At 49.0% G+C, this 24,840-nt stretch overlaps 1 protein-coding gene across 2 annotated transcripts; it reads right to left on the bottom strand.

The window, feature by feature from the left end:
- Positions 1–472: 472 nt before the first annotated feature.
- On the bottom strand, positions 473–16,328 carry CCDC167 (coiled-coil domain containing 167). 2 transcript variants are annotated; one of them, XR_013830262.1, is made up of 5 exons: positions 16,235–16,328; positions 2,901–2,995; positions 2,649–2,701; positions 993–1,182; positions 473–585 (listed from the first exon to the last, which is right to left on the bottom strand). XR_013830262.1 is itself a non-coding variant. In XM_079934925.1 (4 exons), exons 1-4 carry the CDS (start codon positions 16,274–16,276, stop codon positions 1,079–1,081), a joined length of 294 nt encoding a protein of 97 aa, XP_079791051.1. In that variant the 5' UTR covers positions 16,277–16,328; the 3' UTR covers positions 632–1,078. The 2 variants fall into 2 exon arrangements, 1 of the variants encoding a protein (XP_079791051.1); XM_079934925.1 differs by lacking the exon at positions 473–585 and having other exon boundaries at positions 632–1,182.
- Between the last annotated feature and the right edge of the window lie 8,512 nt (positions 16,329–24,840).

Here is a 24,840-nt window from a genome sequence, read left to right as displayed (position 1 = left end):
GCGCGTGCTGATGGCGCCTCTCCCTCTCTGCTCTAGGCTAGCGTTTCTCCACCAGTCCCATCACCGGTGCAGGTTCTCCCTTAGAGCCCGCTGCCTACACATTGCTTAGCTCCTTCACCTGGGCCCCCAGATTCCTTCCTTAATGTTTCACAGCCTTAGTTTAGCTCGCAGGGCAACTCCTTTCCTTGCGTTTACTTACTTGGTGTGATCTCGGCTCCCAAGCCCCTTCATCCTCTTGGTTGCCCTACTCAGCCTTACTCCAGCCTCCCACTCCCAGCCCTCCTGGCCCCTGTGCTGGGAGTAGAGGGCTGTGCTCGGGGGCGGTGGAGGGAGGGGAATGTCTGTGTTTGCCGCTCCTGCAAACGCCGCCTGATTTACTGGCCACTCACCGTTAAGTCTGTGTGGTCATTACCGTGGCTCCGGCTGCCCACTGGCTCTGCCACACCTCGCCAGACTTGCAGCCTCTTGAAGATGGATTAACTCCGCACTCCCGTGGGACCACCACACGACCACCTCAAGTCCCCAAGTTGCCCTTTGCTGCACAGGCTGCATTTTTTCTGCCATAATCACAGGCAGTGGCATCGACTGGAGGGCAAGACAGGGTTTGGTGGGGGGTGGCAGACAAGTGGTGCAAGGTCTGCCTCTCAGCCCCAGCAGTGCCCAAGTCCTCGAGATGGCGCCCACCATGGTTTGCCTTAGGAAGCACTTTGCTAACGCCTTACTCCCCACCTAAGCTGGGGGCTTACCTTCAGGCCCCTCTCCTCCCTTGCATCCTGAATGCCACCCCACTGCCCCCAGCTGCCACCAGATCATGACATTTACTCAGCACACAGAAGCAGCCAGGGTGGTTTTTATTGCCTTTCCCTTGGGCTAAGCCAACATAAAGTCCTTCTGGAGACTCAAGCCCCACAGCAGGAATGGGAGGCAAGAGGGGCTGGGCCAACAGGAAGCCCTGCTCTGATGTCTGGGTCAGGGAGAACTGGCCCTTGTACCTTGGTCCTCTTGGGGTTTGAAGGGCCTGCTTGGCCGTGACCACGGAGCTGAGGGGAAGCCTGTGCTGACTGGAGAAATCTCAGGCTCACAGGGTCCAGTAGGCGTAGATAAGCGTCAGAAGGAGGAAGATGGCCACAGACAGCAGCATGTTCTTCCGGTTTTCCTGCCGAAGCAACTCCAGCTCCTTCTCTGGGAGGAAAAAGGGTGATGGACAGGTGGTCTGGGCCCATCTGCCACTCTCATCTGCCTCCGCCTATCCCACCAATGGGTACACACACTGCTGAGTGCAGAGGTGTTCCCTCCCAGCTGCCTCCTTATCCATAAAAATGACCGTCCTCCTCGATCTGCCCAGATTTGGCTACAGATCCTGGCCCAAAAAAGCCCCAACCCCCAATGCTGCTCAACCATTTCTTTCCAAATGTAGTTGAAGATGGACTATGTGAGGGAGTCACAAAAAGGCCACACCTAAAAGCCAAGCTAGGTGGTGGCATGGCCTCACCAGGTGAGCCCTCTGGCCCGTCACTGGGTGCCCCCATGGTGCTCCTCCTTCCAGGGTGTCTCACCTGGTCAATTAGAGACTGAGGGCAGCTGGGACCTCCTTGGGCCTGACACTGGAGTAGGGACAGGGTGGGCCCACACCACCAGTGCTCCTAGTCCTTCCCTGCTGGATGCCCAGCTCAGCAGGAACGAGGTATGCTAAGACGAGGTAGTTTGTGCCCACAAGGCAGGCAGGCCGCCTCTAGAGGAAGCCAGCCCTGCTATTCTACAGCCACACTGTATCCATTCATATGATACACAGGTGGTTGGTATTCTGTGAGGGCTGACCTGAGTGCTAAATGCTACAATTTTGTGTGAAAATTGCTAGGTTCGAGAGGGAACTGATGTCCCATCCCTCCCTGTGTGAGGAAGCAGGGAGATACCTGCAAACCAGCTCTGGGCAGGCCAGACGGGACCCGGGTAGGGGTGTGTGACAGGCACCGTGCTAACAGTGTTGATTCAGCCTGGTTCCTACAGGAGGCTCCCTGCCATATGGACTATTCTAGGGCTGATTCTTGGCCAGGCCTGGCCCCTCAGGGTGAATAGAACAGACAAGCCTGAGGAGCCTCTGCAGACCCATTTCCTCCTGGGCTGCTGGGGGCAGCGCCCAGCAGCCACCCTCTAGCTCCGTGCCGTCTGGGCTCTACCTGGCTTTGCACCCAGCATCCAGAAGGTGGCAGCATTGCTCCACTCACAGTAGCCCTTCACAGCACCCAAGTGGGAGGTTCATCCTCCACCCTGGACCCCAAAGACCCTATTCCCATCACTCCATTGCAGGGTTTTCCTGGGAGAGAGTGGAGGTCTGGGAGGAGGGGGCAGGGAGGACAGACCTCCCAAGTCAGGGTGGATGTGAGGATCTCTTCACCTGGCCACAGCCATACCCCTTCATCCCACAGGAGAACAGACCCACAGGACTCTCCATCTCCCTGGGAACAAAGGAACAAACTTGCTCTTCCAGGATGCTGGGCCTTCAGTTGGTGCCTGCAACCCCCTGGGGGCTGGCTCTCTCCCAAAGAATGCCCTTGACCCCCATCACTTTGTGGGCTCCCTGGGCTGTCTGACCCTTCCTGATCCTAGGACGCGAGGGTGGGGCTGGTAATGGCAGGGAGCTTTCTTACCATAGTTGGAGGCTTTGTTCATCAGGCTGCTTTTCTCCTTCTCCAGAGAACTCCTGTGAGGGGGAAGGGGTCAAAATGGCTCAGGCCCTTTTTCTTTTTCCCACCTGAGGGACAGCTGGCACACCAGAGCAAGGGAGACAAGAGGAACATGGGCTCAGGTCTCTGGTGGCAGGGGGATGGGAGGGGTGGCAGTTGAGGGCTGGGGCCCCGGGACAGATAGGAAGGACTGGGGGATGTCGGGAGGAGCATTACCTGGCCTCTGAGCTCAGCTCTGCCCCACAGAGCCTGGAGTTCACAGCCTCCAGGTCTCTCCAGCATCGTGACAGCTTCTTCTCCAGCCCATCCATCTGAAAGACACAGCACACCCAGCAGGTAGAGATGGGTGGCAGAGCCTTTCAATTTTCAAGACAGCTGGGATCCTGGGAGCAGGAGGAGGGAGCCTCTAGGCGTCTTTGAACTAGCAGCTATGTTTTGCTGTCCTCTACCTCCACGTGGTGCAGGCTGAGCGCGCCTAGAAACAGCTTTGAGTGTTGCTCAGGGTCTCCAAGCTGCCCTGACCCACTGGGCCAAGCATGGGTTGGGGCAGATGGGAGCAGCACCCCCAGTCAGCTGTCTCCTCAGCACAGGCCCCAGCTGGGCCCCACGGCAGGAGCAACCAGAGCCCTGAATGTGGCAGGCACAGGCGGCTCCTAGAATGAAACGAGACGATGCAGGAAGCCTCTGCCTTTCCAAAGCATTCCACGTGTGATTAGACATCTAGGGGCCAAAAAGCAGAGGCATGTTTTCTCGTTGGTACACTTCATCTTAAAGTAACCCAAGCTGTAATAATATACATTTTTCCATGAGATTCAATAAAAGTTACTGACAGTACAGCTCAAAAACACTTCTGTTAGTTTCTGACTCGGTTCTTGCGCAAAAGCATTGACCATCATCAAGATAGCTGTAACTTGGGCGGGGGTGGGGTGGGGTGGTGCAAAATAGCTAAGCTCCTGAAAGGCTGCGTGCCAAAGGTACCAGTTCTCCCATTTGTTTTTTTTTTTTTTTTTTTTTTTAGTGTTTATTTATTTTTACTTGTGGACAGTTTGCTTTATTTATTTATTTATGGCTGTGTTGGGTCTTCATTTCCGTGCGAGGGCTTTCTCTAGTTGTGGCAAGCGGGGGCCACTCTTCATCGCGGTGCGCGGGCTTCTCACTATCGTGGCCTCTCTTGTTGCGGAGCATAGGCTCCAGACGCGCAGGCTCAGTAATTGTGGCTCACGGGCCCAGTTGCTCCGTGGCATGTGGGATCTTCCCAGACCAGGGCTCGAACCCGTGTCCCCTGCATTGGCAGGCAGATTCTCAACCACTGCGCCACCAGGGAAGCCCCTCCCATTTGTTTTGATTATAGTTTCAGAGATGTGTTCTTGGGGAAATAATTTGAGTTATGGGGAAATGTTTTATGAAATACTGGACTGGATCATCCAAGGTCCTGGTATCATGCATTTGGCTTTGAAAGTTCATCTGTGTCCATCTGTCTCCAGGTGTCTGTCTAATCGGCCACCTCTCTCGGCCTGGGCCTGTTCTTCTTGAACCTCTGCCCTGCTGGTGGGAGCCTAGATTTCAGTGGGTGGGAGTTCAGAGGGCCCTGTGTCCCTCATAGCAGCTGAATGAATAGTGCTTTGGGTCCAGCTAATGCTTGATTTTCCATATGACTTCACTCATTCTCACCACATCCCTGGGAGGGATAGCAAATACTGATACAAGCTCTATTTCACAAATGGGAGAATGGGTCCTCCAAATGGAATGATTTTTCTGAGGAGTCAGAGTGGAACACTCCTTTCCTTATCGGTCTCAGCCAGTTCTCTGCTCCAGTCCTTTCTGGAGTGGCCCCTGGACAGACGGTAATCAATGACTGCAACTACGAATCCCATCCCTGGCCAGTGTTCTGCCCCTCCCCCTGGCCAGTACCCATCCCAGCCATTCTGGGTCAACTACTTTCCCTCATCCCAACGCCCAGCCCAAAGGACACACCATCTACCCGCTTCCCTGCAGCCCCAGCCTGCTGCCAACTCCAGCTCTGGAATTAGGGCCCGGTGGGAGGGAGCAACTGCAGAGCCTTGAGTTTAACTGCTTGGTTAACTGTGTCACTTCTCTGCTAACGGGCACCAAAGGGAGGGCTGTCCTGGGAAACAGCCCCAGCCAGGAGATGGGGCCTGTGCCTGGGAGGCCAAAGGCCATGCTGAAACCTGCACTGTAGGGAAATGAGCACTGGCAAGCCAGGCTCAGGGAACAGCAACAGCCTGATGTGAAGGTTAGTGGAGACGGAGCCGGGAGGAGCAGGTGCTTCAGGCCACCATGAAGCCTGCCCTTCATAGCAGTACCCCCAACACACACAGCCAGCCCCTCAGTACCCTAAGACTTGCTGTTTCTACCTCCTGGTGTAGAAACCACAGAGCACCAAATTCCACGCTGGGTCCCACACAAAGCTTGATTCTTGATGCTCTATCTCCTCCGTGAAGCCTTCTCTACGGCCCTTGGCTGGAGAGGTACTGCCTCCTTCCCCTGGCTGATTAACCAAGCCTTCTCTCATGAAGCTGAGCGCATACTGTGTCATCCAGCTACATGTGTCCAAACCTCATCTTGCCAAACTCTGGGAGCCGCTAGGGCAGATGATGTAAACCTGCAGCCCAGTGGTCAAGTCTAGCCGAGATCGGCCCATGCCACTTGTGTATGTGACTGCCTGGCCTCTAAGGATGCCTGACTTTGTAGCTCCTGTCCTAGAAGGCCTGGCCCACTGCAGTCCTTGTGTTTGTAGCCATGGAGGAATGAGTAGGGTTGGACGTGGGTGGGGCCCAGGGGCTGGGCTTCATGTGGCACCGGGAGTCTAAAATCCTCCCCTCATGCCCACAGAAGCTGGAAGAAGCTAGGAGAAGCAGCTGTATGTGCACATAGATTATGTACTTTGTGGATTACCCAGTGCAAGTATTAGTCCTAGGTTAGATTTCTCCCTGCCCCACCTTTGGCCAGCCCCTGGTTTGCATGTCATTCTGGGGAGGAAGTTGGGGGACTTCCATCCCTAAACACCTCTACAAGGCTACCAAGGGCCCAAACGGGATAACTGGGCCAGAGTGAGGCCAAGAACTCATGCTCAGCAAAACCTTTAAATTGAGGTTGGCAAACCACAAGTGGCCAAGCTGGTCAGCTGTCATGCTCTGGGCAGGGCCTGTGGAGCTGGCAGCTAGAGGCCTTTATCTGAATGAGCCCAATCTATCTGCAGTTCCATGAATACCCCCACTTTCACTTACCACTTTTTAATGAGCTTAAACAGACTAACACAAATCAAGGTTTTAGGGACTCAAGTTCTAACCTCCCTCTATGAATATTTATGTCCTGCTGCAGCTCTCTCTGATTCCCTTCTAAATATCAAGTTCTCCTCCTTTATAACCCAGCTGCTTGATATGGGCTGAGTGAGGGGGAGTCTGGGACTGTCAGGAGGCTCTTCAGTAGGCCACAGACCCATCCTCAGAAGGTGACCCCACTGACGGTTAAACACCCTGCAGCATTTGTTGATGCAGAAGCCAGTTCTCAAGCAGCTATAATAACGGGTGCCAACATTCTAGTGACCTACTGGCCGCAGATAAGGCAGGGAGGGAGGGTCAGGATGCATCTTTTAGTTGTGGCTGGGGTCGGAGTGGTGGCTACAGAGCAAAGCTAGCCCAGCAAGATGGACCCAGAAATAGGGGAGAAGACCTAGGAAGTGGGCCTTAAAAGAAGCCCCTAGTTGGCTTTTCAGTCAACTCTCAATGACTTGCACACAAATAATGCACTTCACAGACTCCCCAAAACAAATCTATAGTCCTTGATTAGCTTCCTCTCTGCCACCAGGCTGAAGGCAACAGAGGACAAGATAGCCAGGACCAGGAGAGAAACACGGGTTAGGACCAGAATAAGGAGACAAATGTCAAGAAGATTCTGGAAGCATAAGGGTCAGAACTGGGCAAGCAGTTGGGAGCCCAAGTGCTCAGAAGCCTGAAATTGTAGTTCCTGAAAAGTGTGGTAATAAGGAGTGTGGGCTGTAATCAGATGCCTCAGCTGGCCGTTCACTTGCCGTGTGTCTAGGTGACTTCCTTAATTCAGTGCCTCAGTTTACTCATGTGTAAAACAAAGATAATAATGTTTCCTATTTCAAAGAATTGTGAAGATGACATGAGGCAATACGTGTAAGATACTTAGTACCTAACACACGGTGATGGTATAACAAGTGTTTGCTAGCATTATTATCAGAGAATGGTTTTCATTAGATCTGTAGGGAATAAAAAGAAAATTGAGTTAATATGTGGCAAGAGTAAGAGGAGATAGAAGCAGGGGTGTGTGATGGAGAGTACTCTCCATTGGTCACTGGCTGGCAGCAGCAGGGAGGGGAGCCCCTCTGGCTCAGATATGGCCATGCTGATTCTATGGAGGGGTTCAGCAGGAGTGGGGCCTGCAGGGTAGACCATCACAATAGCAATGCCTCTACAGGCCAGCCTCTCCAGCTGGCTCGGGACACAGCATGCTGGGAACCTCATGATCCTGCCGGGGGTTGAAGCGCTGGGGTAGTGTCTGGAGCTGGTGCCAAGTTGTAGAGGCTCGGCCTGCTGGAAGCTGAGGATGAGAGGTCTAGGGCAGTGTCTAAGGGCAGAACAGACTCAGGTGTGGTCTGGGCCCTGGTGGGCATCTGAGGAGACACGGAAAAGCAGGTGGAGCCTAGCAGCTGGAGTGCAGGTTCACTGACGCCATGGCTCTACAGCGCCTGGTGCCCAGCTAAGCTGGGAGCAGGAATGCAAAGCCCCAGGACTAAAGCAGAAAGAGGCCCCATCAAAGAGATCCGACCAACTCCAATGGGAAGAGGAGGTTACACTCTGGAGGCCAGGGAGGCCCCCAGGACTCCTGCCCAACAGGCTGGATAGTGGGTCAGTTGGCAGGAAGGGCACGGCTGACCCAACTGGTTCAGTTCTGGGACTTCCCTAGAGCTGCAGGGGGCAGCACTGCTGGCTGTGACTGTCACAGGTAAAGTAATAGCCAAGGTAGGGACTGAGACTGGCACTCATTCAGGCACAGAGTCGGGGCAGAGAGTGGATGCCCTTGATGTACAATAACATGGACACAAGGAGTGTCCATGCATTACGTTTATACTCAGAAGACCAAGTGTCCGTTTTTATACAGGAAAAAAGAACAGTGTGTCTAAGTCATTGAGATGACAGTCAGTAGGTGAAACGGCTGCAAAGGGACCTGAGGAATCAGCAAGGCAGTGGTGTGAGCTCCATACCAGTTAGCCAGCTGTGCCTTCTGGCACATCACATAGAGCTGAGGACCTGGTAGGTGTTGTGTAAACCTGTGTGCAAGCAGTTCAGGGGACTGGGAAATAGGTGGTGAATATGCAGGGTGTCCTGGTGGGAAAGTCTACTCTTGACCCCAAGACCAGAAGTAGCTAAAACCTGCCCATGGAGACTGCTGGTCTGAGCCTCGGCAGGGAAGAAGGGAGGAGAAGAAAGGGAGGCAGAAAAGATATATGGGGCAGGGAGTGGAAAGGAGCAACCCTCAAGTAGGAGGGAGTTGAGGGCCCCAGGGGAGGCCCTGGAGACAGGATCCAGAAGTTTGTACTTTAACAGGAAAGGCCCACGAGGGATTCCTCCACAGTCAGGATGGGAACAGCTGCCTTTCTTAACCAGGCATGGACTGGGGGATCGGAGCCTGGTGGGTGGCTTCAAGAGTGGGCAAAGGAGCAGGCTCAGTGAGAAGTATAAGACCAAGAATTCTCCACAGAGGTGGGGATGTTTCCTGCAGAAGAACTTGAAGTTCTGAAGTTAGACTGACAGTCAAGGTCAGCAGAGGCCCCAACCCCAGCCAGGTGGGGCCACTGCTCCTGCTGGTAGTCATCATTGCCAGGGTCTCTTCCTGCAGCCTTCCTCCAGGACCCCTCCCTCAGAAGCAGCTCTGAGCACTCAGCTGGCAGTTCAGTAGCCCTGAGCCAGCTAAGCAAAATCACCTCTGCTACCTGACTTGGGGAACAACACCCTATTCTCAGAGCTTTAGGGAAGTCTCCCTGGAGTCCTATATGCCATAAAATCACTGTGTTAAGAGAAACTGTAAAATTCTCCCGGAATCCCTGGGTGGCGTCTTTTCAGGAATGTGGAGCCTCCCAGTACGGAAGCCCAAAATGAGGCCTCTCTGGGGGCGGGGAAGGTGAGTGCCATCTTGCACACAGATAAGTGCCCAGTACCCAGGTTAGGCCAGGCCCGCGGGGGGCCAGCTCCAGGTCTGGCTGCTGCCAAGGCCTCCAAGCAGCTTTTATTCTGCCAACAAGCACTATTGAAGGTGGCTGAATGGTGCTCCCACAAGCATCTTGACAGCCTGGGAGGTGGCTCCCTGCCCACTCCCTAAGGAGCCACTGTCTAGGGCCCAACGTTCTTCTGGGAAAGGGCAGAGGCACCCTTGGGGCTTGGCACTGCCAGGCAAGCCACTGTGCTTTCTGGTTTAGGAAGTTGTTTCCGGTCTTGCTGGCCTTGCTCTTGGGAGATTCTGGGCTGTGAGTGACAAAAAGGGGCTGGCAATGAGTTAACCTCAGGAGTCAAGCAGCGGTCATGGGGCATATCCTGCACCTGCCTGGCCGGGTCCTTGCTGGGCACCAAGACCTAATAAAGAGCACGGTGTCAAGGTACCTGAGCCCAACTCAAATCATGGACTTTCACATGTCTGGATGGCACAGCACAAGTCAGAACAGTCTCTGGAAGCCCAAAGTCCACAATAATACCAGTAGCAGCCAACACTACGGTAGCAGGCATATGTGCCAGGCACTGCTCTAAGCACCTCACATGACTCCCTCACAGGACACTCACAATAACCCTGGCGGGAGAGGAGTAGCATCAGTATCCACACCTTGTGGATGAAGAAACTTGGGCTGCGGGGATGAAGTAACTCGTCCAGGGTCACGCAGCCAGTACCCGGGGGAGCGGGCGGTGGGAGTCGGTGCTGTGAGCTACCAGCACACATGGGGGAAGCTCAGAGGCACCAGCCCAGAGCCACTCTTAGCTCCTGGGCATAAACTCCGCTCCTTACACCCTGGGCCATGCAGTTTGTGGGCAGCTTCCCATATGCTCCCCAATGTCTGCAACAACTCTGCAAGGAAGGGACTTTTTACAGTCTCCCTTTTACAGAGGAGCAAACTCGCACATGGAGAATTTAAGCAACCTGCCCTAGGTCGTGTCACTGGGAAGTGGCAGAATTGGGGTCTGAATCTGGGTTTTTCTGCTTCAGAGCTTATGCTCCTTCCACCTCTTCAAGCTCTTTCTCCAAAATCCCTCATGAAAACATTCATGACAAAGAAGGGTTCTGTGGAACAAAATCATTCCACATCCCAGTCAAAACCCATTTAAGCTTGTTGATCTGGCTTTAACAGATTCTCTACTCTGAATAATCTTGTATAAGGGCTTTGCTTGCTTTCTGTCCACATAACAGATACTCACTGTGAGGGGAGAACCTGATTGAAATCTGTTTGCTTGGAGACAGTGAGCGTCTCCAAGCCCAGCGTCTGTCCTCACATTGAAGGCAATTACGCTCTAACTCTGGGCTTCACGGACATCCCAGGCACCCTCCCCCAAACCGCCTACGCTGCCAAAGCACCCTCCAAAACACACACAAAACAGACCCGGGTTTGAGAAGGAAAAAGGTGGGTTAGTTGGGCCTGATAAACCCTCCTTTCCCCAAAGTCTTTCTTCTCACTTGCTAATAACTCACAGCCCAGAGAGTGGTGTCAGCTGTTTCAGCTCCAGCCCCAGCAGTCTGGGAACCGGATTTCTGGAAATCCACTCATTTTCACATGTCAGGGAAGCCCCAGAATGTTTATTATAATGGGTAGAGAAGCCGGACCGCCTGCCCAGATGGTCTCTGGCAGGAGAGCAGGGGCTTCCCATCTGGGGCCTTGAGGCCACACAGCCAAGTGACATGGGGGTCACGGGCCTTGATTTTCCAGGTGACTATCCTCAAACCCCAAAGGACCGATTACCCTGATACGGCTTAAGGGATGTGTTTCTGTGGAGGAGGCTCTGTGAGGGCAGAAAACAAAAACCTCCGCCATGGCTCCCAAATCATCAGAAGTTTCTCTCCCAGGCTGGGCAGATGAAGACAATAAACCTTCCCAGTTTTTAATCAATGAACAACTTCCAGGAAAAGCAGAGAGCCAAGAGACTTGTCATTTCTCTGGAGAGTCACCTCCCGCCCCAGGTCAGGAACGTGGAGGTCCTCTTGAAGCCCGCGCAAGCTCCGAGGGCTTCTGGTCTCTGAGAGGCTCTGCAAGCAGAGGCACGTCAGTCCTCACCTGAGCCTTCAGCTGTCCCTGGGCCAGAACGTTGTCTGGGGTTTCTTTTCTCTTCTTTCCCCCAATATATATTTTTTGATAAAGTAGCAAAAGCTTCTTCATCGCTGAAAGGCTCAAAGCACTTTTCAAGAATTGGCATCCACCCCGTGCCTTATGAATTCATTAATTAAGATGCTGGCAAACAGCCACTCCACACATGCTGACATCCAGCCGTGTTAGGTAATGAGGTTTTAGTCTCCTGACCCCCATCAGATGGAGTTGAGCCAGACGCAGGCTGCTGAGAGAAATCACCTGCCCAATGGCGACCTGTCGCTTGTGCCTGGCAGCAGGTGAGGCTCATTTAATGGTCAGCCGCCCTTGAACTGTGTCTGCAGGCCTCAAGCCTTTCTCCCAGCCCTGACTGGGCAGCCGCCAGCAAGACAGTGTCCAGCCGCCTGCTCCACTGTGGCCTCCTGATCTCTCACCAATGAACCACTCAACTGGGCCCAGAAGTCAAGAGTGAGGGTTCAAGTGCCTCCTCTAGCCTCTCAAAACCAATTCAGTAAATATTTACGGAGAGTCCACTAGGCTGCTTCTATCCCTTGTCTTAGAACATCAGTAGGTTCCTGTCAGCCTTGTAACAGCCTGTTCCAGGACTGAGACTGTCTTCATCCCCACTTAGTGCTCCTCCCTGCCCCCAGGGAGCTCACAGTGGTGGCTGACATTACACAATCACAAGTGTCCACACTCCTCTCTTCCTGGTGCTCATCCTGCTTTGGCCATTTTCTCCACTCAAACTACCACCTACCCTTCATCGTCACTGATCCTGGCCCCTTTTTCTGATAAGAATTCCAGTGAATTTTAAGTAACTCCTATTAGGGCTTCCCTGGTGCCGCAGTGGTTGAGGGTCCGCCTGCCGATGCAGGGGATGTGGGTTTGTGCCCCGGTCCGGGAGGATCCCACATGCCACGGAGCGGCTGGGCCTGTGAGCCATGGCCGCTGAGCCTGCGCGTCCGGAGCCTGTGCTCCGCAACAGGAGAGGCCACAGCAGTGAGAGGCCCGCGTACAACAACAACAACAACAACAACAAAAACAACAACAACAAAATGACTCCCATTAACTTTTATTCCCTCTAGCAGATACTATTAGTTGCCCAACACAACATTGATTCCCTACCCCTCCCCCTTTGCCTGCCTCCACCACAGAAGTAAGAAAAGCTCAACAGATGCTTTCCCAGCCTCACTGCAGCCAGAGGTGGTCATGACCAGTTCTGGCCAACGAGATGTTCCAGAAGTTGGCTGGGAGACGACTGAGAGAGCTTATGCTTTGCTGATAAAAGGGACAAAGATTGTTATAGATCCTTTTTCTTTTTTCCCTGACTTAAAGTTGAATATGATGACTGGAGCTGTGGCAGCTATCTTGTGACTAAGAGGAAACAGCTGAGAGAATGCAGAAACACCAGCCCTGACATAGCTGAACCTTTGAACCAATGCCAGTAGCCACCTCCCTCCAAATTTCTTGTGATGGGAATAAAAAGTATCTTCTTGTTTGATTAGGTCACTGAGGTCAGTTTTCTGTAACCTGTAGCTAAAACCTTTCCAAACTGACAGATTTTTGTACCAGGGACCAGATCCAACCAAGTTATCCCCTTAAAGATGTCAACTAAGGCACTGCACATCTGTTAACTAAAGACCAACTGGCTGTTGAAACATTTAAGACACTAAGAATGGTCCAGCTGTGGAGGAAAAAAAGTACAATGACCAAATAACAGCTCATTACTATCAGAAATTAAAAAACAGGTTTTACATCGGCCAAAATCCTATCAGTTTAGACTGAAATGCATCCTTTCTCTCAGCCAGAATCCTCCTATCAGTTTAGACTGAAATACAACCTTTCCCTCCTCTCACACAACTTGAAAATCAGTACCAGAGCTGGTGATTTCTCACCTGAACTATAATTCTCTCTTGTTATTCAGAATAAAACTCATAGCCAGTTTTCCCCAAATCTGAGATCTCACAAGGTGGCAAATGAGCTGGATAAAAAGGCCTTGAAAGGAGCCACAAGTTGGGAAGGCTGGGAGGTGCCTTGGTGTCCTGGGAGGTGACTACCCAGTACAGCTGGCCCCAGCCAACCCTCAGGGGGAGTGCTCTGTAATTGCTTCATTACAAGTGGAGGCTGTTTGCAGGTGCTGAGATCACTCACTTGTGGGAGTTTTACTGCACTCGTCAGATTAACATTTTTGATTAAATCACCACTTCATTGGCTTTGAGCACACGACTTTTAATAACAGGACAATATCTACTGCTACTGAGCACCAGAACACATTCAGTACTCAGATCCGCAGGGGGCAAAGGAGGAACAATGTGAGGAGATGGCTAGATGCCAAGTTTTTTCTCAGGTGCACAGTGGCAGAGCTCAAATCTTAGAATATCCAAGCAAAAGGTAACCTAGACATCAAGATGGCCAATGTAAATATCTATATTGGTATTGATAGGTTAAAAAAATAAAGGGGTGAAGGTGACTGGTATACGGCCCTAGGAGAGCATGTACCCCACCAAATTCAAAACACTTTTAAAACCCGTGTCAGCCAAACAAAAGACATCTATGATCATCTATGATCTATATGTGGACCACAGTCAGCGAGTCTGTGTCTGTAACCCCTGGTGAAATTCAAGTCCTTCATGTTACAGATGAGGAAACTAAAGTCCAAACAAGGGGGCTGACATAGCCATGATGGAAGGACGTGAAAGAACTACGAAGGCTACTGATAAGAAAGCACTGTTTGTTGATTATCCACCCTGTGCCGCACATGCTAGGCACTTTACAAATATTGTCTTATTTAATCCTCAAAACTACACTGTGAGGTAAGATGGAGTCTGCTGAGGAGAATTGGGCTGTCCACTAAAATACACTCTTCTTCCACAGCAATGGAGCTGTAGTTGGGCACGTGGCCTCCTAGCTGATGAATGCATTTCCCAGCTACCCCTTGCAGGTTTTGCATCTTAGCTGCATCTTTGCCAATGGAAAGTGGGCATTCTGGGCCCAGAATTCTTAAGACAGTGGGTGTGCTTTCTCCACTCTCTCTTTCCCACCAGTGGATACCTCAATGGAGTGCAACCTAGTTTCATTCATGAGGTGACAACAGGCCCTGGCCCCCAGCAGAGCCACAGGATGGAAGGAATATGGCAGAACCAACACTGTCCTGGTACTCTAGCCTAGGGGTTGACAAACAATGGTCTGGGGGCCAAATACATTCCATGACTTGTTTTTGTAAATAAAGTTTTATTGGAACACTCTCATTAATTTATGTACTGCCTATGGCTGCTTTTGTGCTAAGACATCCTATCTGAGTACAGCTGACTCTCATTATTTGTGGTAGTTATGTTCTATAAGGTTGCCAACAATGAATTAGCAAATACTGAACCAGGTTAGGTTCTGGTGAGCCTCTGGTCACATTTTTATCAGCTGATCAATACAAAACCTTGTTTTGTGTGTGTTTCTGTTTAAAGAGACCTTATTTAATACATATTGTTGATTAATTAACACTGAATCACATCCCACAGGACTATAACTCATGCCTGAGAAAGCTTATCTAACACACATATTTTCTCCATAAGGCATGTCACAGCCTTCTTGCACTTTGGAAGACTAAACAAGCACTTCAGCACTACACTCAAGGGCCATTTTAAACAGCAAAATCACCAAGAAAAGCACAAAAATGCAAGAAACTTGGCAGTAAATAGACCAGAAAAAGGACACTTGTTTACAGCACACAGAAGAGCTGAAAAATAAGACACAGCATTGCCTTGTTCCACCTTAATGAGACACATGGGCCTCAGGTGAATCAAATATTGACGCTTTGAGTCAGCCTGTTAATTACTACAAAAGCATTTCAAGGACTGATTTGGGGGTTACAAGTACATTTTACCAAGTAGACAAATGCACAAATACGGAATCTGTGAACAATGCGGATCAACTGTAGTTGCAACAGAGACCATGTGGCCCACAAAGCCTAAAATATTTACTATCTGGTCCTTTATAGACAACATCTGCCGATCCCTGCTCTAGCCTGTCAGAAAAAAAAAAAACTTTCTTGTTCTTGAAGCCACTGAATTTGGGGGTTTCTCTGTTATAGCAGCTTATCATGTTCTAATACAGGCTATAAAGTCTAGGCTAGTCCCATTTCAGAGTGCCATCTCATTTTAGCATCTATAGTCTCTCTTACAAGGAGATTCACATTTCCATCGTTTTTTTCCCTACCAAGTTGGCCAATATTTCTCAAGGGGTGGTACTAAAACCTCCTGCATAAACACTGGTGTAGCTTGTTAAAAATACAGATTCTTTGTTAAAAATACACACCAAGTCCTACTGAATTACTCGGGGTGGGGGAGATTCAACTCTCCATTTTTAAGACAGATGATTCTTAATGCGTTCTTAAGACTGAGAACCACTCAACTGGTAGTAAGCTCAATAAGACAATTACCCAGTATCTTTCTTGCAACCCCAGGGAGGGTGATCTAAGGGAACAGTAACACAGGAGAAACAAGATGCACCAGAAGGCAAATCACCTGTGCTTGATTCTCGGCGCCTCAACCGTTTCAACGGTTGGGCTCTACTTGAAACCTCAGGTTCCCCATCTGTAAAAATCTCACAGGCTTGTAGTGAGCGCAAATAAAGTAACAAATAGCAGCTGCATCAATTTTCTTTCCGTCCGTATGCAGTCAATTATTTGTAAGCTCTTTGCGAACATCACCATTCCAGAATTCTCTACAAATTCCCACAGGTTCCCAAAGTAATTTTCAAGCTTCATGCTTTAGTACCCCGGAGGAAAAATTCCCCATCTCAAGGGACAGTTAAGCCACCAGTAATACATTAAACAGTATGGGGGTCCCTCACTTCTGAGGGTGCCCTCATCTACAGGTCTCTAACCCTTTGAGATCCCCTCACCTGCGAATACCCAACCCTTTTGGGTCCCCTTCACTTAAACGTCTCCCCTCAGGGCCTCAAGATTTCGGTGTCACGCCCTCTTTGGTGCTCCCCTTACCTGCCTGTCTCTTCCTCTCTGGAGGTCCCCTGGCCTTCTGTTCCCAGCTCTCGTGGCCCCTCGGGCTCTCCAACCTTCGGTTCCCCCAGCAGGCCGTGTCCCAAACCCACGTCGCCCTCACTTCCTCCCCTCACTCCCTCCTCCAACCTGCAGCCGGGCCGACCCACTACCCCGCCACGGGGAGAAGGCAGTTCACGACGTGGCCCAACCCCCATTTCTCCCCCTCACCTCTTGCGCGACGCCCAGATTCTCCCGCTTCTTTTTAGTCATGTTACTTGCCGGGTTCCCGGAGTCGTTATTGGACTCGCCCACCGGCGGCGCCACGCATGCGCAAACCCCTGTGATTCTCCCTCATTGGCCGCCGAGAAGGGGGGAGGTGGGACTACTGGCGGTGTCCATCTAATTGGGGGCGTGGCCAGCTTGGCGCGGCCATGTTTATGAGGGGCAACCGCTCTGAGGCTTCAGCGTAGCGGGTGGTGGGAAGAGGATAACTAGATTGGCCCGGGAGGAACGATGGCCCACCCAGGGGTGGAGCTGGCCCTTTCCTTACGAATCAAAGGCACTTTACAGCCCAGAGAGGCTGTTTCTTCACCCCGTCGTCTTCTGTACCCTTCTTCCTTTTTGTGACCACCCTGCCCAGTTTGAGGCCAGCTCCCATCCCTTCAATTCTGTCAAGTTCTTTCTGACCTTCAAGGCCCATCCTGAAGCACTGATCCTCCATGAAGCCCCATCTTGAGTCTCTTGGCCCTTTGGGAGCTGATCATGACCTTCTGTTGTCATTCCTCCTTTTTGTCTGTTCTTACTTATTTTTCTTGTTTTATTGTAACAGAAACAGACTACAAACGTCACAGAAAACTTTTAAGTGAAAAGCAGCATCCTTTATCCTACTGTTCTTAATACAGTTCCTATATTTGTTTCTGTATATTCCGACCCAATGTCTGTATTTTCTGACATTGTATTTTATACTGTTGTAATCCTACTGTACAGTATGCTGTAGACCTATGTCCTTTGAAATGGTTTGACTGTGATCCAATGATTAAAAACTACAATTTTGTATCATGACCCAGTTACCCATATAATTGAAACCAAATTTTCCTGATAAACACCTTTACCACCTTTGATGCACTCAAATATTTTCTAATCTAGTCTATTTCATTAAAAAAAAACTTGGTGGCAGGAGACCTATTAATTTTATTTCATGACTCATTAATGGATATTGAACTGCAATTTGGAATAAACATTTCCCCATGTTTTGAAATCATCATTTGTGAAGGCCGTATATGCCCCCAAGTGAATACATCCCATTCTTGTATTGGACATTATTTTATTGGACGTTACCTCCAAATAATACTAATACTAAAGCAAACATCTTTGTGTACATAGCTCTGTCCTTCTGAACTATTATTTTTTTTTGCCTTTTATACTGTAATTTATTATGGATACACTGTTAGTCCACAGATGTAATCTCTTTGCCTATTATATATCACACACATAAATATTAGCATACAAATAATATATTCTTCATTTTGAGATTTTTTTCAGTAGTTTCTATCTTTATTTTTTACCTTTTGGTTAACCCCTTACCTTCTTCCATCCTCACGCATTCACGCAATACTACACATCAGCTCCCTACCCCTATTTCAGCCAGATAACCATCTGAATTATTTCTTTAAGATAAATTCGCACAAGTGGAATTATGGGGTCAAAGACTATGAGATGGGAATCGAAGCTCCTTATTTTCTGACCAGTTATCTCTCTGTTGGAGTCTCTGTTTCTGTGTGTGAATAATAACCCTGATGCAGTGTTTGGGTGAAAAAAAAATGTTTTCAGATCTGTTTTGTCTTCTTGATAGAGTCATTGAATGATGGAGCAGGAGGGGACCTGAGATACCATCTCGCCTGGCCGCCTGACTGAGGCCACAGAGGGAAAGTAGTAAATTCTGTCTGAACAGGAAGCAGGCTGCTCAGAAGTTGTTTAGTGCAGTTCTTAGCTTAACACCCAGCCCAAGAAAAAACTTACTCAAGAACATTGTCCATCAGCTGTCAATCAACAGCATTTATTGTCAGAACACTCTTCATATCATTGATTCTGATCCAGAAAAACCAGAGACTGTGCTTCCCAATTGTCACAGGCACAGGCCTAGGGAAGGTGAGAGGAGGAGGAAAAAGACTATGTTCTTTTAAAAGTGGTTCCTTCTGCATTTGTTTGGCACCAAGAAAAAGCCACGTAGATCTGGGTACGTCTCATGTTAGTTCCTTGTCTCTCTTCCCCATTCCCTGTGAAATGATGCGTGAGCTGTCATCCTTCTCCCCAAAGAGCCTTGGATTCTCCAAGCCAAACCTTGTCCCACGGTTCTGCTAATGGGACAAAATACTTGAAGTGGGTCTGGAATGAGAGCCTATGTGGGTTGGAGTGAGGCCGACTGGGATTACAGTCCCAGCTCTGCCACTTAGCAGTGGTGTGATTTGGGGCAAGATACTTAAACTTGCTGAGCCTTAGTTTCCATGACTAAAACAAGCTCATTGTGTCAGACTTATAGGGTCATTGTGAGAATTACTAAGTGGTTGGTACTGTGGCTTGTGAGTGACCAGGAGAGACTCAGCAGAACTGGTGCACCTGCTGCCAGCTTTTCATTACAGGGTTTCACTTAGCAGTTGTTGCCATTCATATATTTTGTTATTGTTTTGATATCAGTTTTTATCAGCTTTGACATTATTGTAAATGATCTGTCGTTAGGAGTTTGGGGCAAATACTTGGGTTGTTTTCTGCTATCAAGGATGCATAGTTTACTGCAAAAGGCAGCCACTAACATACACAAGTGTCTCTCCACAGAGAGGAGATGCCCTCTTCACCTCTCTACTCATCCTTCCTACTGAGACCATCGATTTTGGGTTTCATGTGCCCAGACACTGCAGATGGTGGTGATCCCCATGGCGTCGGGGAGGCTGAAAGAGCCCCAGGTAACCCACCGCATTCCTTTCATCCCCGGATACATGAAAGACCAGCTTTGGGGCTTCCCTGGTGGCGCAGTGGTTGAGAGTCCGTCTGCCGATGCAGGGGACGTGGGTTCGTGCCCCGGTCCTGGAAGATCCCGCATGCTGCGGAGTGGCTGGGTCCTTGAGCCATGGCCACTGAGCCTGCGCGTCCGGAGCCTGTGCTCCGCAACGGGAGAGGCCACAACAGTGAGAGGCCCGCATACCGAAAAAAAAAAAGACCAGCTTTGATTCCCATGGGGGCTGTTTGCCGAGCCTAACGCAGCTTAGCCTGGCTTCATGCTGTAAATTCTGCCCACGCGCAGATGGGTTACTGTGAGCCAGCTGTCTGTCTGTCTGTCTTTGTTCCAGTGAGCTGTGGTCCTGAACTGTCTGGGAGTTTTAGAGCTAGGTTTTTAAGGAAAATCGAGCACTGCACTGGAAGACAGGAGAAATGGGTTAATTCCTGGCTAGGCCAGGTTCTCACTGCATGACCTTGGTCAGGTCAACCCTCCTCTTTGGCTCTCAATTTCCTTGTCTGTGAAAGGCACAGTGGAAAAACTAGACAGCTTAGATACCCTAGGATTCTATTTTTAATGGCCTTGTTATTTGTAAAGTGCCCAGATGTAAGGCACCCTCACTGGCTGTAAGGTAGACATATAAAATAAGAGCCAATCATTACCCTCAAGATATCTTCAGTCTAGTTAGAGAGACAGACTGACAACATGAAATAGTGAATGCCAGACGACATATAATTAAAAGCCAGCTGTCTGGTACTTACTGTTGATGCATTAGAAGCTCAGGGGGAAAAAAGAATGCTGTGAGTATTGGGGGTGGCTTTGGAGGCTATGAGTCCTGGAGGATAGACGAGACTGGGTCAGGTGAAGATGGGGAGAGGACACTCCAGAGGGGAGCCCAAGGGCTTCTTGTGCCTACAGGAGGCGCCCTTTTCAACTCTGCACGAAAACACCGTATAGGCTAGCCACAGCCCTGGCTTATTTGTCATGGAGACACTTAGGTCAATTTTTCCATCCCTTGTCCCATCTTGGGCTTGCCTGACCCATGGGTCCCAGACCTGGACTCCTACCACTGCCCCGAGGGCACCTTCTCAGAGCGGGAGTGGGGGAGAATGGAATCATTCACTGTCAGAAGCATTTCAGGCAGGAAATGAAGAATTTCGTAGGTGGTTAAAATTACAGTGGAGGCTGATTTATGTTTGAATTTTGTTCCAGGACAGCAGATTATAGCCCAGGTTCTGAGGCAAAGGCAGCCGTGTCTTTATGGCCTGCTTGGATCAGTTTTATGTCTTAGTGGTTTTTGTCTCAGACTTCACTGGGGAACTCATGTACCACTCCTGCACCCAACCTCATTTTCCCATAAATAGAAAAAAAACAAAATAGATGAAAATAATGTTTTTGCTTCCTACTTAGTTGGTATCCAGTAATTTAAGCTAAATTAAATCAAATCATAAATAGATGATGAATCCACATGACACCCTGAAGTAGATGTCAGGGAACATCGTGAAAATAAAAGGATAGAAATCTAAATATTGTTGAATATGCAGATCACTCCATCCCATAATATTTTCTTGATAAGAAGAAATTTCTTTCTTTTTTTTTTTTTTTTTGCGGTACGCGGGCCTCTCACTGCTGTGGCCTCTCCCGTTGCAGAGCACAGGCTCCGGACGCGCAGGCTCAGCGGCCATGGCTCACGGGCCCAGCCGCTCCGCGGCATGTGGGATCCTCCCGGAGCGGGGCACGAACCCGTGTCCCCTGCATCGGCAGACGGACTCTCAACCACTGCGCCACCAGGGAAGCCCCAGAAGAAATTTCTACCAGATATTAGCACCAAGAAAAGCTATGTGGCTCTTCCTGGCATGCTAACAGGTTTTTACCTCATGGCTACTCTACCTTTTGTAACTGATCATGCTTCACACTTTTTTTGCTCATGATGAACCTCAGACCTGAACCCGTTCAAGGATTTTGAGCAGAGGTTTCCATGTACTAGCATTCTCCCTGGCTTTATTTTCTTTTTCTACCCTTGTTTTCACTTTGCTCTATCACTTTATCTATTTTTATCCCACTGTATTGTGTGCATTTTGATAAACTACCTCAAATCCTTTTTTAGAACACAAAAGAGCATAAATAAATCAATAAATACATCCTGTGTTTGTAAATATGGCACTTTGATCTTTCTAAGGCAAATTTTCACATCCATTAGCTCTGTGGGTCCTCACATAGCACTGTAAGGAAAGTTAGGCAGGCTCAGTCACCCTCATTTTGCAGACAAGGAAGCTGAGGTACATCCATGAATAAAATGGTTTGCAGAAGAGGACAAACCCACTCTTCCACCTGTATACAAGATCACCAGAACCCCTCTGAAGAAGGAGACAGGAATATGAAACAGCCCACTTCCCTTTTTCTAGAGAAGCGGATTGAGAAGGAGGAAAGGTTGGAGGTCACCACTGGAGAGGACACAAATTGGGGTGACCATTGGCTTCAGAGATTCCTCCAGAGTCCGTATCTGTGTTGCCATTTCTACCGCCTCCTGCCTTTTGATAGCAAACCCACTCCCACCTGTCACATGGGTGGCATATAACTCAAGCAGGGTAGCCAGTCATAGAACCACATGCTCCTGGCCATAGTGATTCGTTCAGACAGGAGAACACATGACCCAAGCTGGGCCAATAGGAGTTCTTCACCGAGATTTTTAATCTCTAACTCGGAAATGAAACCTCATCTCAGCTCTGGTTGCAGAGCTGTTGAGATGTGATCCTGGAACTGCTGATGGCTGTGCTCCCTTCCAGGAAAAGAGGCTCCTGAGGGGTATAAGGGGAGGCCGGCAGCATGAATAAAGCAGCAGCTGTGAGAGGTGGTGGGAGAGAGTGACTTGTGGATGTTTGGAGCTGAGGTTCCAGACTCCTTACCCTTGCCCCTCCCAGGATGGAGGCCAATACATCCCCTTTTTTGAGTAAGCTAGTTTGAGCTGGGTTTCTCTCACTTACAGCCTAGAGATTTCTGAATTCATATAGTTTGTAGACTGAGTTTGTTTTTGTTTCTGAGGGAACCCTGAAGTTCTGCTTTTCTGGAATCCAAATTTTGGTCTCCTTTGTCCACACAACCGGACACTCAATGTTTAAATCTCAGTGTTTAGCTTATGCAAGGGAGCTTAGGCCCTGGGAAGTAATAATAATAATTACCAGCCCATTGTCATGCATCTGTCACTGGAACATAAACAAAGGCAGTAGAGCTTAGTGGTTCAGAATGTGGTACCTGGCTCTGCTGCTCATCAACCGTGTGACCCTAGGCAAGTTACTTAACCTCTGAGTCTCAGCTCCCTCATCTGTAAAATGGGGATAAAATAGTAGGCACCTCATAAAATTCTTGTGAAGATTATATTCAAATAATCCATTTCAGCACATAATGCTGTGCCTCATACCTCATTAGCACACCATAAATGTAACTCAAGTATTTTGGATAATTTTACACGTACTATCCCTTGAGAACTTCTATGAATGAAGCAGAACAAATATTCTCATATTCGTTTGGCCGATGAAGACTCTGATGTTCAGAGGGGTTAAGTGACCCATGCAGGCCACATAATAAGTGGAAAAGTCTGGATTCTTGATATTGGAGTCAAACCCAGGGTTCTCTCCTTTGGACCACGTTACCAAGTGGCGCTGTGCTGGCTATTGTCAGGAAGCCAGTTTAACAGCTTATAAAGGGCACTATCCCTCCAGGCACAGAGTCCATTAGCAAAGCCAAATTCTGTCCAGGAGGCTGCTTGCTGAGGTCAGAGGATTGGCACTGGAAAGATGCCCACAGAAAAGACTGCTTAAGTTGGCTTCCCTGGTCACCTCCAGCAAGTGTCTATCTATATTCCTCTTCCTCTTCTTCCTCCCTGTCAGCTCCCAGCACCCACACATCTCACATATAAGAATTCTAGAAGGCAGACTACCAGAATCAGAAAGTAATATAGAGATTGCTCGAGTCCATCCACTCATTCAGCAAACATTTGTTAAGCTTCTACTATGTGTCATGCATAGTAGATGTTATGGTGAACAAGACACAGATCAAATCTCTCATTTTACAACTGAGAAAGACCAAGTCCTAGGAAGGAAGATGGTTTCCCTAAGGTCTACAGTGAGTCAGTAACTTTGTTAGACACCTAGATGTATCTGCCTAGCTCACAGCAGCACCCACTTTTCTGAGGTTTACGTGATCTCGCCTTCCTTGTCATAGCTGATTGGACCAGGGGAAAAAAAGACACCTGACTGAAGCTAAGCCAGCCAGATTTCATCTCCCAGGAATTTGACCCTGGTATGAGATGCTGATTTCAGCCCAGAGAGAAAGGAACAGAATGAATGCATGGTCCTATCAATAGTCTATCTATCCCCCCTTGGGTGTTCTACCAGTACCACCCATCCCTTATATCTTTCCTCTTCATTTTTGGAGTTTTGAATGTTTTTTTTTCTTCTTGCAACAAATAAATAAATAAACTAAACTAAGACTGTGTTCAAACTTTGATTAAAACCTAAGCCTCCTGGCTCCCAGACCTGTGTTCTTTCCATCACGCCAACTGGCAGCAGAGATGCCTTCCCTAGGATCTCTCAGAACTCTGGCCTTTGGATTTGCCAAACAAAACCATGCCATCCAAAGGGGTTCTCAGCGTTCAGAGAAGGGGTCTCTGGGAGAGGCCAGGTCCCTTGATCTCTAGAGCAATTGCTTTCGGTGTGTGTGTGATGGTTTCCAGAACAGCAGGAGAGGATGGTGATTAAAAGTTCAGGTCTTGAAGCCAGACTGCCTGAGTTCAAATCAATCCAGGTCCTCCACTCATTAGCTGTGTACCTTGGGCAAGTCGATTTTCTCAGTTTCCTCCTCTGATATTTACCCCCATGGGGTTGTGGTAAGGCTCCATATATGTATGAAGTGCTTGGAATAGTGTACAACAAATGCTAGCTATTTACTATGCAAGCAGCCTGCTTTTTAAGATTGCATTTGCTTACAAAACATTCCCAGACCCTTAGGGTTTAGCTTTCACTCACTTCTCTAGCTGCTGCTAGTCCCCTGAAATCCACCTTGGTCTGATCACATTTTTAGCATAAAAACAAGTAGCATTCAAAGCCCAGGTCAGATACACACATGAAAAGCAATCAGTCTCTGACCTTTTACACACATTGATGTGTGTGTTGTACCTGTGATGAGGTAGTTGTCTCAGCTAGTACACTCCCCTAGGGCAAGAGCTGACCAGCCTGATTAAAGTTTCTCATCAAACTTCACTCAACAATTATTTATTAAGTGCCTACTATGTTCTGAGCTCTATACTGGGGCTGGGGGACAGGGGCTCTCTGTGTGGTGACAGACTAAAAGATAAATACAATACCATGTTCCCAGCACTGTGAGAGAGGCAAGCATAAGGATCTATGAATGCGTTGAGAATGTGGGCCTAGCTCAGACTGGGGAGTTAAGGAAGCAGGCTCAGAGAAAAGGAAAGATGAGTAAGAGTTAGGCAATGCAATTTCACACCTATCAGGTCTGCAGACATCTGACAAAACCAAGTGTTGACAAGGATGTGGAGCCATGGAAACTCCGATACATTGCTGGTGGAGTGTAAATTCGTACAAAACTTTGGAAAACAAATCAGCATTAACTAGAAAAGTTAAAGACGCACTGGTGCACCAGTTGACATACTACAATCATGTACATTGTTGCAATAGCAAAGAATTGGAAACAACTTAAATGTCCATCATATTAGTCAGCTACTGTTGCAATAATACTGTGTAACAAATAATCCTAAAAATATCTCAGTGATTTACAACAACGAACATTTACTTCTTGCTCACAGGATTTCAGCTGGGGTGAT

This window comes from Stenella coeruleoalba (assembly GCF_951394435.1).
Source record: "Stenella coeruleoalba genome assembly, chromosome: 10".
In the NCBI taxonomy this organism is placed as follows: domain Eukaryota; kingdom Metazoa; phylum Chordata; class Mammalia; order Artiodactyla; family Delphinidae; genus Stenella; species Stenella coeruleoalba.
This window is presented reverse-complemented; position numbering and strand designations above follow the sequence as displayed.

Coding starts and splice junctions, on each gene's coding strand:
- CCDC167 (XM_079934925.1), bottom strand. CDS start 16,276: ATGACTAAAAAGAAGCGGGAGAATCTGGGCGTCGCGCAAGAG. Junction 2,702..2,900: donor GAGCTGAGCTCAGAGGCCAG/GTAATGCTCCTC, acceptor TCCCCCTCACAG/GAGTTCTCTGGAGAAGGAGA. Junction 1,183..2,648: donor GAACAAAGCCTCCAACTATG/GTAAGAAAGCTC, acceptor TTTTCCTCCCAG/AGAAGGAGCTGGAGTTGCTT.